This window comes from Pogoniulus pusillus, chromosome 4 (assembly GCF_015220805.1).
Source record: "Pogoniulus pusillus isolate bPogPus1 chromosome 4, bPogPus1.pri, whole genome shotgun sequence".
Taxonomy (NCBI): domain Eukaryota; kingdom Metazoa; phylum Chordata; class Aves; order Piciformes; family Lybiidae; genus Pogoniulus; species Pogoniulus pusillus.
Window position 1 is genome coordinate 35,603,547 of NC_087267.1, and position 17,089 is coordinate 35,620,635.

General features: G+C 40.7%; 1 protein-coding gene across 1 annotated transcript in view; it reads right to left on the bottom strand.

Moving 5' to 3' along the window:
• The window catches only part of HGF (hepatocyte growth factor), a 67,397-nt gene that overhangs the window by 22,103 nt on the left and 28,205 nt on the right, over positions 1–17,089 (bottom strand). Inside the window, exons 5-7 of the mRNA XM_064142566.1 lie at positions 16,512–16,654; positions 13,819–13,939; positions 10,118–10,236 (exon numbers count right to left, since the gene is read on the bottom strand). Of these exons, the coding sequence (XP_063998636.1) occupies positions 10,118–10,236; positions 13,819–13,939; positions 16,512–16,654 (383 nt within the window). The remainder of the gene's footprint in view (positions 1–10,117; positions 10,237–13,818; positions 13,940–16,511; positions 16,655–17,089) is intronic.

The window sequence follows — 17,089 nt, forward strand, 5'->3', positions numbered from 1 at the left end:
CTGCAGATCCAGAGAAGAAAAGCTGTTTAATTCTCTTAAGACTGAGTCTAGCTCAGGATGTCAGGTCCAAACTCTATGTTCCAGTTCAAATCATGGTGATTGGAGTCCTTTTGTGAAATTACCAATCAGATACCTTTTACAGAATAATTTCCTCCTCTATGCACTCACATTCATGAAATCAAAATAGGTATTAGACCTTATGCTAGTTTATCCACTTGCAAGCAATGAGTTTGCAACATTTAAGAGCTTTTCTTTAGTGAGACACCTGGCCTATGATCTATCACTGAAGGTCAGGAGATCCTCTCGGTTACTCTCTGCAGTTTAGCTAATATTTCTCACTTGCTTAGTTTTACAAAATGGACTGACCACGCATGTGCACGGTTAAACATGTTCATACAGCTCTGCAGGATTAAAATCCACTTTTCTCCAAAGAATTCCAAGAAAATATCAAGTCACTGGGAAAAAAAAATGATGCAGATAAAAGAAAATGAAATGGAAAAAGAGAGAGAGATAGAAGATAAATCCTATTATAAAGTAATGTGCTAAATCCTCCCAAACCTCCTTGAAGTTTCTCTTTTTATATGCCTCATATAGCTGGGGGGGAGGGGAGACAAAAAAACCCAAAACAACAAAACCCCAGCTCTTGGAAATCAAAGATCAGTATTCTCTATGGAGAGAGAAATGTTTTAAAGCCTAACAAATTCATCAGACTCAAGATCTTTTACAGATGTTGATATACTCTGCATTCACCCTGGTGTGGGCTGTCTTGAACTAAATTCAGAACAACAGTGGTTTTTGAAATGACTCATTCACATAGCTTGAAAGTCCCTTTTTATTTCTTAGGCAATTTTCATAATTGCAAATTAATGGCACAGATATTGCATCAGATATATACAAAGTAGTAAAAAGCAACATTTCTACAATGCTCCAAAAAGATCCCAACGTAGGCTTTTTTGTAAGTAACCGTCCGACTTTTAGTAAGTGCTATTGTTCACAAGAGTCATTTTAGTCATTGTCTTAACAGTATTAGCTGCCAGCATTAAGGATGTTAGTAAAGCTGTACACTTAGTTGTCTTCAAATGGTCCCATGACTAGAACAGTATCTGTGTGTTACCCACAATGCAGCTTATTCCTGGTAATTTGAGCCAGTTCTGCGAACTTGCAGAGAATATGGATCTTAAGGAAGCCAAATGTTGTAACAGATGGGTCTGGCTGATTTGCTGTCTAATCTTCATGTTAAAGATCACTTCTCTGTCAGATGACAACATCAACTTGTGCAGTTGAATTATACATTTATCTATGCTGGAGAAAATTTCCCCTTTTCTCTTCATCTGGTTGATGTTTTTACATCAGTATTCCGTGGTCAAATTAATTTCCTGTTCTTCTTGCCCAAGGCACTTTGTCTGCAAAGGTTGTCCTCTTACAATAGGACTGTGAGTTCCAACTTCTTTCCAAAGTTTTTTGACTGCAAGTATTATAAGCAGCCTTCTGAAGGCTGACAAATGCACCCTTTCCAGTGGATTTGTCAAGCAGGCTTGTAGATAGTAACTGTATCAGGTTGCTCAGAGCTCTCTTGAGCCTGATCTTGAATATCTCCAGGGATGGGGACTCATCTCCCTCCTTGGGCAACATGCACTGGTGGTCCTCATGGTAAAGAACTTCTTCTGAACATCCTAAATACTCACTATGTAGAAAAATACTCTGATTTCATACTAGAAGTACCTTGTTGTTATTGCTGCAGACCAGTTTCTACACCATGAAACAAAGCTCAAACAAAATACAATCTCATAAAAGATCTTGAGCAGCTGAGTCTAGTTAAGAGTGTTCCTGCCCATGGTGGGTAGGTTGGAACAGATGACCTCTGAGGTCAGTTCCAACCAAAGCCATTCTATGATTCCATGATACTATTTATGTTTTAATAATTACACATCACTTTTTATTTTTGCATTCAACTTTATTAACAGAAGAATTTAGTCATTGTCTAGCAGAATTTTACTACGTTTGAAATTTGTTGCATTTCCCCACCCCCCCTTTAATGACTCGAATTAACCACGTAAATCAGACAGTTGCTTGAGGATTTCCTGCAAGTAGTATTTCCACCTTCACATGTTCACTCTGAAGTCCCTAACCAAAGAATGATAATGTAAAGGTTTCCTGTTTTCCACAAACCCCTCTCTATTTAGATATTGCAAAATCCATAACTTTACTAATATGGGCCAGCTCATGCATTCATAGATGCTTAAGTAAAGAGATGAAACATACTCCAGAACTTCATGTGCAAAGCCACAGATAGTCTCCCTTGCTCTGGTTCTCACAGTAATGTCAGCATGAGGGAATCAGCAGGGGCCTTGAGTCATTCTACAGCTGAAGTAACTAGTTAGAGTACTATTTCTGGCTTTAAAGAAGAAAACACTTCAAAAATTTTAGGTCAGTGGTGAAACTTCTGCTGACTTACAAGAAGGTAGAGATTTTGATGAAGCATTTATGTTCTTTCGTGGTAATGCTATCTATGCAGTTTTTGAAGGAGATGGATGAAAAAGAAATGAGCCCTAAGCTACTTCATCAGCAAAATTCCTTCTTTTGCTTAGAGTGTTGCACTATCTTTCCTAGTGTGTCAGCCACCAAAGGAAAATGTGCTCCCATTTGCAGCAATGGATTCTTAAAAAGTAGATTCTGAAAGAGAAGAAACACCTAATGCAGTAAAGAAAGTGCTCCAAAGGCAAAGCCCTCATTAAATATCATCCATGCAATTCATCTTGCAAATGTCAGTAAGAAACTTGAGTGGCATTATGGGGAGATGCTGCTCCTTCTGAGTTACATTGCTTCAAGGCATCCCTGCCTGAGGCATCTACAGTTCTGGGAAGTATGATAGTGGCAACTCTTTGCTTTCCATGTAGTTCCTTCAGTGGGCTATCTCACTGTTCATGAAACATAGAAAAAGACCACAGCCCACTGATTTCTAGTGTTTTGGGGGGTTTCTCAGTAAAAAAATACAAGAAAGTGAAGAACAAATTAGACTCAACCTTTGGAATCACAGTACTGAAGAACTCATTACCACCCACAAACTGCACACATACAGTTCATTTGTCCTTGACCACAAAGAGGTCATGGAATCAATCAGATTGAAAGAGACCTCCAAGATCATCCAGTCCAACCTAGCACCCAGCCCTAGCCACTCAACTAGACCATGGCACTAAGTGCCTCATTCAGGCTTTTCTTGAACACCTCCAGGGATGGTGACTCCACCACCTTCCTGGGCAGCCCATTCCAATGCCAATCACTCTCTCTGGCAAGAACTTCCTCCTAACATCCAGCCTATACCTTCCCCAGCACAACTTGAGACTGTGTCCCCTTGTTCTATGGCTGGTTGCCTGGGAGAAGAGACCAACCCCCACCTGCATACAGACTCCCTTCAGGCTTCCAGGTTTTTCCAGTATCTACAACTAGACTTTAAACCAAAACAACTTCTAGCTTGAATTAATTTTAAAGTAATGTATGCTACAAAGTGGAAGGTAACATTTTCCCAGCTACTAAATATCAGTATTTTTTTCTCTGTCTCTCTTTCTACAAACATCTTTATCTGACACAAATATTAACCTTAAACTGAGAGGCATTTTTATTTGTTTACATATTGTAATTCAACAAGTAACACTTAAATTAGAAATTCACATTCAAATGGGCAGTTGAAATCTCTGCTTCTAAAGAAGGATTTATTTCATCTTGGTAATTCTTTGTCTTCCCAAAGGTTGTAGGCACAGCGTAACAGCTCAGTGCACACCTAGAATCTCAGTTTCATTTTTTTCATTACTTGCTCCTTCCCATCAAACTCAGAACCTTACTGAGCTCTCTCAGGTCTTTTTGGGCTACAGTCACTTCTACATATTTCCTAAGAGTACTGACATCAAAGTCCAAATTCATGATCAGGCCAGTTGGGTGGATTAGACATCGGGTGGGTAGCAACCAAACACTGCCCTTACAATAATAATTCCATATAGCTCTGCAGCTTTCAAATGAATGACATTTGAATCAACCCCCCCAAAACACTATCTTCATTTCTGGACCTCAGTGGTAGTCCTGTGGCTCACTCGAACAAGTATGGCTATCACTTTTCTTGTTTAAAAATCAGCATTAGCTCCCCTTTCCTGTCTTCCCTGTAGCCCATGTCCTCATTCATGCTGAAGTAATGGTTATTTTCTTTTTCATATTTGCTGTCACTGCTTCCATTTCTTTATTTCATCCTAGGGTTCTTTATTGCTGTGATAGTTGTCCTTTTATCCTGTCTTCTAACTAAAAATTGTCTGAAGCCAAAACCACAGACACATATGTAAGCAACTTCAAACTGGTCCTGGGGTCCCTGAAGTCTTAATCCAGATCCAATTTTTGCAGCTTGAGCCATCTCTAATCCCTAATTGCTCTTGTCATCTCTTTCTCACAGCCCTGGCTGTAAGCCACAATGTTTTATTCTGCCTTCTGTGCTTGGAAATAAAGTTACAATGCCCTCCTGTCTCTTCAGTCTTAAAAACATATTTTTTTTCCTGAATTCTTCCTTCCATTGATTCTTTTGCTGAAAATTTTGTATATGAGCTGTTGTCAGCATTTTGGCTATAGAGCATACTAGCACTCATGTCATGTAGCAAAAGCCACAAGCAGCAGGCTGCCTTGTGGTCACTCTCCCAAAGAGAGGACACCTACGTATTTGTATATGGTCCAAGGACTTGGATTTGCAAAGCATTTTTTCTAATTAGTATTTCTTGTAAAATATATAAACAGTACTCAACAGAAAAATTAAAAACCTGTGTGAGAATCCAAACCACAAAGCTATAAAGGCCCATAACTCATGATGCTCTCTTTTTAGTGTACTGAGATTGCACAGTCACAGCTTCAGAAAATGGAACAGCCACTGCAACCCAGAATGGTTTGGAGTTTTGGGCTCCCTACTGGGAGGTGGGAAAACAGTTTTCCTATGTGCCTCAAGAAGGACAGAAAACTGAAAACAAGGCTTTGATATTTTGTGTTGGTATTCCAGTACCAGAGCTGGTGACACAACAGTAGTGGCAGCAACAAATTCTCTCTCTGGATTATAAAGGACTGAGCAGCACTACATCTTACATAGAGGGAAATGCTGCATGTCTGTGTTAAACATCATAGAATCATAGAATCATAGAATCAACCAGGTTGGAAGAGACCTCCAAGATCATCCACTCCAACCTAGCACCCAGCCCTAACCAATCAACTAGACCATGGCACTAAGTGCCTCATCCACTCTTTTCTTGAAGACCCCCAGGGACGGTGCCTCCACCACCTCCCTGGGCAGCCCATTCCAATGGGAAATCACTCTCTCTGTGAAGAACTTCTTCCTAATATCCAGCCTAGGAAGAAGTTCTTCACAGAGAGAGTGATCACTTTTAAGATCCTTTGGACTGATCACTTTTAAGATCCCTACTTTTGTATTCTTGCTCATATAAGTTGCTTTAGTAATTTCCAAAGATCTAGCTTTCTGCTGTGAAAAGACAGTTTTGTGTGTGAAATTTCCACTGGTCTTAATATGCTTTCTAATTGAAGAAAAAAGAGCTAATTTCTAGATAGTGCTGTCAGCTTTTGCTTGGAAATGAGTCACAAATCTCTAAGGACCACATTAAAATCATGATATGATTCTATATTGTGAGTTGAAAAAAAATTGGTTTGATGATTACCTTTTCTTCAGGAATCTCAATGTGACTTGGGTAGACAAAAGTGACATTACAGTGATTTGCAGAATATTTCCTACCCATGTGTTTTATAAAGCCTTAGCTGGACTCTAGATACTGAATGTTGCATGGACTGTAAGTTTACGTGACCAGCAAAACCAGATGTGAATCCTCAGAACACTGACACATCAGCTCAGGAAATGCCAAAGGATAAAGGTTTATAAAAGTTGCATTTGTGAAACAGTCAGCTGTAACTTCAGAATATTTCTTTCTTTTCATAATAAAAACATTTCTACTAGAGGAAGAAAACACATCTACATATGATTCATGGATTATGTAATAATTAGAGAGACATAGGAAATGCAGTCTAGGTTAAAAATGCACCCAAACCCAAACCAAGTGAAACCCACAAACCAAAAGTCTAATCCAACAATCTCTAACAATGAATTCCCTAAAAAAATTGGAAAGATGATTCAGTTTTGGAGCCAAGCAAGACTTGTGTTCCCACTGGGGAAAGACCAAACTTCCCCCATTATCAAAGCTAATCAATAGCTCTAGATGCAATGTGTTTTTGTGGCCAGGAGGGCCAATGCCATTCTGGGGTGTCTTAGAAGGGCTGTGGCTAGCAGGTCGAGAGAAGTTCTCTTGCCCCTCTACTCTGCCTTGGCAAGGCTGCATCTGGAGTACTGTGTCCAGTTCTGGATCCCTCAGTTCAAGAGAGACATAGAACTGCTTGACAGAGTCCAGCACAGAGCCACAAGGATGATTAAGGGAACGGAACATCTCTCTTACAAGGAGAGACTGAGGGAGCTGGGGGTCTTTAGCTTGGAGGAGACTGAGAAGTGATTTCATCAGTGTTTAGAAATATGTGAGTGGTGAGGGTGAGTGCATGGAGGATGGAGTCAGGCTCTTCTTGGTGATGCCTGATGACAGTACTAGGGGCAGTGGGTGGAAGTTGAGACATGGGAAGTTTCATATAAACATGAGGAGGATTTTTTTCACTGTGAGGGTGACAGGACACTGGAACAGGCTGCCCAGGGAGATTGTGGAGTCTCCCTCTCTGGAGATATTCAAAACCTGCCTGGGCATGTTCTTGTGTGATCTGGTATAAGTGATCCTGCTCTGGCAAGGGTGTTGGACTGGGTGAGCTTTTGAGGTCCCTTCCAGCCCTTGACATTCTGTGATTCTGTAATTAGATGAATTGGTACTGCAGTTCACAGGCCAGGCTTTCAACATGGGTGTGACTTCATGGGAGCCTTACACAAAACAACAGAATTTCTTCTGTCTCTGGAGAACCGAACCTGATTGCAAACATTGCTCAAAGTAGCAAAGCAACCTCACATTTTTACTGGGGAATAATTTTCCTAATTTTAGCTACCTTATACTGGATTGTCAATGATATATGGTAGTGCAGAGTAAGTTGCAGAATAGTGCACGTAAGATGTGCATTGAGAGCAATTGGTAAGACATGACTGCCACAGCGAGGAATTACATTGGTCAGAGCCAAGAACAAGCAAGGAGAGAATATGCTGAATTGGTGGAGGTGGGAGTAGAAAGTGTGGCATAATTTGCTTTATTAAGAATTCCAAGTGAAGATGGAGAATTCCATGCACTCCTTTTTAGGTAGCAACTGCCCATGAGCATGCCAGTTTCTCTTCTCTTCCCCTCTGCCCAGAATCTATGTTAACATTATAGGAAGAAAAACAGAATTACACTATGGAAACAAAGTTTTTTGTAATATCCACTACTGTCTCTCTGTTTTCTGGATTTCAGATATCCTGATAATGATTTATCACCTTTCATATAACAAAATCAACAAAATACAGAGAATCTTTAAACTTAAACAGTCATTAAAAATCACTCATTTTATGCTTGTCATAGTTTCTCTTTTCTGCTTTTGTCAATAAGTCTAGTTCCAGGTGAGCTTTATTGGATCTATTCTCTTCTATCCTCCTCCCAAGAGGACCAAACTAATTTTCCAATGACAGAAGCCTACTGAAGTGACACTTACAGATAGATGAAAAGCAAAGTGTCTGGTTTCAAAGATTTTTTTTTTTTAACACTTAATTATGGTCAAATTTGAAGCAGGTCAACAAAGAAAATTATTGTTTCCAAAACTGCACATCTGAAAGAAATTTACTTTCCCATGAGCTGACATGAGACTGAGTTTCCCTTAGTAGTTTTAGAAGCTTTCCTATACCTCTACTTCACAGAAAAGCCAAAAATGTTTTTGTCCCTTTTCTGCCTGTATTGATGAGAACTCCTCCACCAGGCTAGGACACATGAAGAGTTTGATTACACCTTCAGAAAATGTGCAGATGATATCAAGCTGAGTGATGTGCATGACAAGTCTGAAGGACAGGATGGGTGCCATCCAGGGGAATCAGGACAGGCTGGAGAGGTGGGCTGAGGACAATCTCACGAAGTTCAATAAGGCAAAGTGCAAGGTCCTGCACCTAGATCAGGGCAATCCTAGATATCAGTACAGGCTGGGACATGATGAGACTGAGAGCAGCCTTTTAGGAAAGAGCTTGAAAGTGTTGGTGGATGAGCAGATGAATGTGAGCCAACAGTGTGCACTTGCATGATAGGCTGCACCAAAAGAAGTGTGGCCAGGACATGAAGATAAGTGATTCTGACACTTGACTCTGCTTTGGTGAGACCTCATCTACAATACTACTTCCAGTTCTGGAGCCCTCAACACAGGGAGGACATGGACCTGATCAAGTGGGTCCAGACAAAAAGGATAAGGAGGCTGGAACACTTCTGCCAGGACAGGCTGAGGGATTTGGGGTTACTCATCCTGGAGAAGTGTCTCTTGGAAGACCTAATAGAAGCCCTCCGGTATCTAAAGAGAGCCTACAAGAATGCTGCAGAGGGATTGTTTCCAAAGGCCTGCAGTGATAGAATGAAGGATGATGGTTTGAAATTAGAGAAGAGGAGATTTAGATTGGATGTTAGGAACAAGCTATTTAGCCTGAGGACGGTGGAACTCTGGAACAGGTTACCTGGGGAGGTAGTTGAGGTCCCACCCCTTGAGATATCCAAGGCCAGGCTCCAGGCTCCGAGGCTTGGAGCAACCTGATATAGTTTAGGATGTTCCTGCTGACTGCAGGGGGTCAGCCTAGATGAACTTTGGAGGTCCCTTCCAATGCAAACCTTTCTATGATTCTATGAAGTTGGCAGGGTTTCAGAGTACAGATTCAGCTAAAGTCATGCCTTGTTCTCAGAAATTGCCTTTACTCTCAAAATGTTCTACACAGCATATTTTCAGGGGAAAAATTATCTGCCTGGGTATTATGAGATTGCTTTTAACAGCATGCTTCTACATGGATTATTGCACGTGTTGTCAGCTCACCAAAGGCAAAAATTGGACTGCAAATCTGGCAATGAGAAGCATAGGAGTTAAGAGAGGAGACTATCACCTGTAAATCCCACAAGCTGTGAATGAGGTAAGGAATTTTAAGGATGCAGATCTGAGTTTCTTAATTAAAATATGTCTCAAGAAAACTTAATTGTACCATCTGCCTCAGCCTCAATATTACCATTAAAATGTAGAAAAAAATCATTATCCAACTTTTCAAGGAGCATCCCATAGTTTTACCTTCCTTGTTGGTCCTGTACTTCTCATTTAAGACATTTACTTATCAGTAGAACAGCTATGTCAGACCTACCACCAGCGTTAGAAGGGTCTGGACTTTGAAGATCAAACATGGCAGTGAATGCTCTAAAAATTCTGAACTCGAGTGTCTCAAAGTGGGCATCCAATATCTGTATACCTTAATGTTATCTTTGATTTCCTTGTCTGTAAAGTGAGGGTAAGGAAAGCCACCATCTTGTAGCTGACAGATGAAAGGAAATTAATTGCCTGTGGAGTGCTTTGATACTGGAGTGATGGATATCACAGAGAAAGCCAGGAGACAATTGATAATTCTGCCTTCAGCACGAGTCTGAATACTGTGCAGGAACCAAGGCCTAGAACCACACAAGGTGTAAGAGGAAAACAAAGCCATGAACATTGGCAGACACAGAGCACTGCATAGGGATGAAGATGGGCATGCAGCTACTCCCAGATTTTAAGGCAGCTGCGCAGCATGGCCAGAATAATACTGTTCATGAGATCCTCATGATGAAGTTGCCTCACTTTATTAGTTCTTTATTTCCTTATGTTCTAATGCAATTTCCTATACACAAGACAAATATACATTCCAGTGCTAAGTAAACACATATTTTGGTGCTAAGTAGCTCTTTTGCTTCCAGTCCAGATTAAACATAATGTCCAGATTATAATATGATTATCTTTGAAAGCTATGTTTTAAAGTCAATGAAGTGAAATGAATGAAGTAGCTGTGGTCCTATATTGCTTGAATTATCTGTGTCCTGATTTTTTTGGAAAGGAAGAGGAAGTAATAAATTTTGCTTGAACTCACCACACGTTTTAATTGCACAGAACTCCCATGGGGTGTTAGGGTCAAGAGTGTAGCACCAGGGTCTCAGCTTGCCATCAGGATTGCGGCAGTAATTATCATCAAAGCCCTTGTCAGGATATCTGCAAACCACAACAAGAATTGTGTCAAGAAAGTCTTCCTGGCAACACTACGCAAGCTTGTACAAGGTATTTAAAGGACAGCCTTCAGCAAAGGCAAACAAGAGCCAGTTACCACCAACCTTGAGTCTGTGAGATGGATGATGTCTTTTAACACTGTTAGAAAGTTCATAACATAAAATCTCCTTCCAAATATGCAGCAGAATCAGACCCACACTGAGGGGATTCCCTGCTGTGCTAATGCACAGCATACCGGATGGGGTAGCTCCACTAATTGTTAAACTTTTGCTCTTGTGTCTGTCAACTGATGACCAAATGCTAAAGCCACACGGGTTTTTAAAACAGCCCAATTAAATGTGGATTATATAAACACTGCCTGGCATGCTGGACTCATTAGCAAAACAGGTTCTTCAGTGCAACAGCCCTGAGTTCAAACTGGGAGCTATTTTGAATAGTTATGTTACTAATGATAGCTCCATTTTTGCAATAGAGCTTATTCTAGGTCATGCCCTCATTTCAAGCATTAGGGGGGAGAAAAAAAAGGGAAAAGTAAGGAATTAACTTCCGTCTCACTTTATCTCATTAAGATTTGGAACTATTGTGCCATTTAATTGTTTCCATATTCCTACAGCCACCACTGAACAATCAGGCAGATAGTCAAGACAAGGAGAGGGTTGATTTTTGTCATCGTCGTTGTTGTTGAAAAGTCTACAAGAGAAGAATAAAGTTAACTACCTGGGAACCTGAATCTATTGACAGTGACAAGCAGATGTGTTTCATTCAGAGGAAAATGTGATTTACAAGTCTGTGCTTTTGCTAGGATGTTTTTTCTATCAAATTATCATCCTAATTTTGACTCATGCATTTGCAACTTGGTCTGTCATTCTTTGGGAAAAAACAGATTCCTTCATTCCTGTAATGGACAGAGGCAGGAGACTTTCCAGTCACCAGTTCTTCCCACAAAATTCAGGCATTCTTTTGCTGTTATTCATTTCCACTAAACAAGACCTCCTCAGTTCCTGTAGCAAAGACCGTCTAACACCTCTAATACACAAATATTACTGATGAGATACTAATAAGGCTTCAAACTCTTCCACACCATACAAAAAGGGGATTGCAGACGATTCATTAAGAGCTCATCCCATTCTTCTGCACACTTTTCCTTCCCCACTAAGCTCGGGCAGAGACCTCTTGCTCAGGTCCAGAAAAGAGCCTGTGGTTTCCGTGATCTTGCAGAACCCAACTTATTTCTTACTTGAAACTGCAGTACCTGTAGTTCAGTGACCAAATAGAAATGAAGTGTACAAGAAACGCAAACAAGCATTTTAATGAAAGGATGCCTGCAGTTAGTCAGGTTTCATATAATACTTCAACCTGACTACTCTGTGTAGTAAGCACCTATTTTCACAGCATATTTGATTTTCAGCAGAAGATGTGAGCAGAAAAGGAGAAAACTGTTACTTCTTTTTGCCTAAGTTATTGTTCTCAATGCTTTTTCCCTCCATGCTGATGCATAATCCTGTTTATGAGAAGTACACAAGAGAACTGGAGCTTCAGAATACAATTCTGCATCCACCAAGAGCTAAACACAGGTCATGTGGAAGCTGTTTAGGTGAATTAGTGTTACGCTTCTGAAAGTGCACGCTGATCTGGATGCCATCTGGATGGGTCACTTTTGGATCAAACGTATTTTTATTGCCATCTGAAAGGTCTCAAGGAGACACTTTCTCAAGAAAATCTCTTAAGGAGGAAGGCAATATTCCAGGGGATTGCACTGAGGCTGAAAAGTCATTTTACAAGCAACTCAAAATTAATGTTAATTATTGTTTGTACCGAGAAGTTTTACAAATGTTTAACTCCCAAGGAGCAAAATTCTTTCTGTGACTTATTCTAGAATGCACAGCAAGTGCATGACAAAACTCAGAATCAGATTATCTTCAGCCCCAGTCTGCTAATACAAAATATTTATGGCAGCAGAACTGTGGGAGAGCCTGCTATTATTCATGAAACAGATCATCTGAGCCAAGAGGAAAAAGAGGTTGTATCACATCAACTCCAAAAACGTAGATCCAGCTTTGCCAAATAATTAAGCTTTCTAAAATATACCCATGCCCATACATCTGGGTATTAAAGTGATATTTATTTAGGGAAACACTCCAACACATACAGATCCTTTCAGTGGAAGGTTTCAATCAATTCAGAATCGTTGATTCTTGCAGCCTTCCTCTAGAGGTTTAAGTCTGTTCAATACACTTTATAAATGGAGTTAATTAAAAATCCAGAGTAAAAGCTGAACTTTAGTCTAGCTGAAGAGAAACATGAAGGTCCTCCTGTGTGGCCTAAACCCCACATAAAATCCTTCCAAAAGGGTGTCATATAGATGACCCTTTGTGGTTGGCTAAATTTTACCCTCTAGGACAAATCCCGGGCTTGCTATTTCTGACTCATCTTTTGGCAGTGTGTAGCTATGTTAAAAAAAAAAATACATTAAAAAAAAAAGAAAGTCTGAAATATCTGCATTTGCAAAAATACTAAAAATACTAAAAATGGAACCTTTTCTGGGCTGGAAAAAAGTCCATGTAGTTGCTAAATATTTTTGTCAGACTAATTGCCTAATTTAACCTGATTACAATAGAAGACCATCTATAGCCTAAGACCATCTATAGCTTAAAATCCATTTAGTTTTATTAAAAAGTAGTATACAGTGATAGAGTTTTTTTAAAAAAGCAATATACAGTGATAGGTTGGACTGGATGGTCTTGGAGGTCTGTTCCAGCCTGGTTGATTCTATGATTCTATGACTCTGACTTGATAGTATTGCAACTTTGTATTTGCTAATTGTGCTAAGAACTTTAACAAAACTCCTTTACTTTCTGTCACTATTTACTTTGTGATGACTTTAAGGTATTTTAAGCTGGCTGAATTTGCATCACAACATATATAGAAATATTCAAAGGGTAATTTTTTACTGTCATAGAATCACAGAATATATCTAGTTGGAAGAGAACTCAAACATCTTCCAGCGGAACCTGCAACCCAGTACTGGAGGATCAACCCTAACTGCCAGGTCTATACGCCACTTGAACACCTCCAGGTTTGGTGACACCACTACCACCCTGGGCAAGCCATTCCAATGTTTGAGAACTCTTCCAGTGAAGAAATATTTCCGAACATCCAGCCTAAACCTTCCCTGGTGCAGCTTATAACCATTTCCTCTAGTCTTGTCACTTGTCATCAAGGGGAAGAAGCTGGCCCCCTGCTCACTCCAACATCCCTTCAGGTAGTTATAGAGGGTCAGTGAAGTCAGGAAAAAATGTTGATCAATTAATGCAGTACATCACTGTGCTATGCAGCAATGGAATGTAGCCATGACAGTACAAAACAGCCTCTAGTCTCCATATCCCGCACCTCCATTGTAATTATAGCCAACCTGCACGCAGTGTGGGCCAGAAGCCCAAGCAGCTACAACTGGTGAACCCCATAAATTTCAATTCAGCTAACGATGATTTTGCCCAACTGGTTCAAGAACGTGTGCAATTCAGATCATAACCACATGCATTTGCTTGGGTGGGTAGAAGAGGTTACCTCTCTGGGCGAAATTTGTGCTTGTGTGGTCTCTGAAGATCCCAGCGCTGACACTCCTTGCCTGACTCAGTGTGATCCATTGGCCCTCTGTAGCTCTCTCCATTGCAGGTCATGCATTCAACTATGGCAAAAAAAAAAGTACTAGTCATTTATTATTCTGATAACTCACAGCACACCAGGAAAAAAAATCCCTGCTGTTATAAATTCAAACCAACCTAGAGAGGTATAAAAAAGTGCTATCTTTTAGTGAGGTTGGTATGGCAAATACCCTTTGGAATAGAACTGCATCTCTTTCTTAAATCTAATCCAGATGCTTAAATTTGTTATCACTTAACAGGCCACTTATGGTTTTGAGGCAGGTAGATGTGAGCTGCTAGAGACGTTCACATTCCTGGCAGATTAATTTTTTAGCCTTACCTATGGTTAGCAGCAGAGAGATGCAGGCATCTAAGGAAGAAGTAGTTCTTAGAGATATTTTCTACTTAAGCAACATTTGTTGTTCTAAATCACTCTATGCTATATCATAGGAACATCACAACCAGAATAATGGCTGAAATTTCACACAGTACAGTCTGTCTCTTTAAATTCTCAGCACTTTCAGCTGCATATGATACTGTTTCTTTTCCATACTAATTCCTTTTGGCAGCTTAAACTACGATATATTTTCAGGCCTGGTTTGGGAAAATAGGGGGTGGAGAGAGAGTGGGTAGAAGCTACCAAAGGGATTTAAAATCACTGTTAAGAAATACATTTGATAACGTAGAATAGGAAGTCTTAAAATACAAAATAAATTCATCATAATTAACTATAGCTGCATTTCTCAAGTGTCCCCTAATTAGAGCAATGCTAGGAAGAATCACTTACTAAATTCTAATTTATGCAATTAGACTCTTCAGTCAAAACATCCGATACCAAATTCTTCATCCTGCAGTGAGCTCCAGGTATTATCCTATTTGAAGTTCACTCCAATTGATCTTTAAATGTTAGCTTTTAATAGACTTTCAAGCTCCTTGTAAATAATTCTCTTCCTCCATCTCCTCTTCCCTTCCTCTCCCTCCTCTTCCCCCTTCACTGCGTAGCTATCGTACACAAGACATCAGCAGGAAAATTAAAGGCATCCTACATTGAGAATTTATAAGGATTGATTGACTGGAACTGAATTGGCTGATTAGCAAGAAATAAGAGCTTCATTTGGAGGTTAACTGAACTCAAAAGTCAATAAATGCAAGAGTGTCAACGAAGTGTCTTCCAAATTCTATGACTTGAAAGTCAAATGACATTGGATTTATAAAAAGTTGGACTTATTTACAGTAGTTGTTTGAAAAATAAAATGCATTCTTTGACTGGGCTTCTGGGGTCTGATTCAGTATCTCTACTTTCATCAAAACCAAGAAAAGTTAATTTTACCATGGAAAGGCACTGGCTGATTTTATCACATAGTAATGCAGAAATTGTTCATGGACTAGACAAGAGAGGGATAAAAAAGGCCATATTTGTGCAATCAGAACAGCTTTCTTTTTTTCCAGCCTCTGCATGACCTGGAAAAATAGCTGCTAGGCCTGAAGTCTTGTTCTGGAGCACTGTGGCATAATAAGATCTCTAGCTGTCACAGCGGCTTTTCTTGCCACATGGGCTATTCGCACTAAGAAATCACCTACACGCTCTCCAAAGTCCACCAGCAAGAGTCACTGAAACTACTGCAAGTTCTAAGCTGCTGTGAAAATTGAGTCCAAAAACTTAGAGATGAGTTTAGGGAGTTTTATTTTGGCAAGCAAGAAGCAGCGCTGGGCGCAGGGGAGTTTATCTCCGCAGCTGCACACTGTGCACACGCGGTTGCAGGGTTTTTATTTCCCACTCAGATACACATTCACAAAGCACAGTATCACAGTATCACAGTATCACCAAGGTTGGAAGAGACCTCACAGATCATCAAGTCCAACCCTTTACCACAGAGCTCAAGGCTACACCATGGCACCAAGTGCCATGTCCAATCCTGCCTTGAACAGCTCCAGGGACGGCGACTCCACCACCTCCCCGGGCAGCCCATTCCAGTGTCCAATGACTCTCTCAGTGAAGAACTTTCTCCTCACCTCGAGCCTAAATCTCCCCTGGCACAGCCTGAGGCTGTGTCCTCTCGTTCTGGTGCTGGCCACCTGAGAGAAGAGAGCAACCTCCTCCTGGCCACAACCACCCCTCAGGTAGTTGTAGACAGCAGCTCAATACATAATCAAACACTGCCCAAGGAGTTTGTGGTTTTTCCTGGAACTGTTGTGCATGCCTGCTAATCCTCCTGGGGGTCTCTCTGGTGGTTGCGAGGCTGAAGTAACGAGTCTTCCTCAGGTGTCTTTGTGACTCATCTCTTTGTGTCTTCACAGTCACCTGCTTTACAGTCTCTTATTAAATTAAATTAATTCAATTATCTACCATGCTCATGGTGCTTTCTGTTATCCTTTTTCCCTAGCCTTGCTCAGTTAGCTCTGGCACACCCCTGCGTTGTTCACGTCCCCCACTGACAGTAGCTATCTCTTCGCAGCGCTTTCTGTTATCGCTTGTAGGTTTCAACGTCCCTACCTCATATTGACATATTCTTCTATTCTTCTATTCTGCTTTGCCATTCTCTTACTGACACGGGTACTATTTTTCACAGCTGCCAACAGAGAAAAGAACTTTACATGTGAGCTGCGCTGCCTTACCTTGTGAGCAGAGGGGGATGTCACAGACTTCGTGGCGCGTCTCCGGGCTGGTGGTGAAACACCAGGGCCCTCCCTCTTCCCCTCGGGGATTTCGGCAGTAGTTTTCTCGCAGGTCTTTACCCCGATAGCTCGAAGGCAAAAAGCTAGTTTTAAAATGACAATCATTACAGTATAAGAGCATGCAAACTTTGGTGTTAATCATACTATTTTTCTTCACAAACAGTTAGAAACAACCACATTTCTGCTTCCTTCTCCCTCCACCCTGGCTAAACAAATGCACACACCCAAATTATCTCTCCATACACAAATACGCATCTTCAGTAAGGATTACTCAATCAACGGCCTAAATCTGGGACAATTTGTCTAGCCCATAGCTTGCTCTAGCAAGTTTTACCCCTGTCCCTTGGGTATCCAGAGCCAACTATCTGCTGCACAGCCAGAGGCAGCATCATGGTTCCTGCCAGCCCTCACTGTGCTCTCCACAAGCTCTGACTACTCATACAATGTAAGGCTCTTGAACAAGGTGGAAAAATAGATTGTGTGCACAGGGATAAAATTCACTGGATTCTTAGCCATGT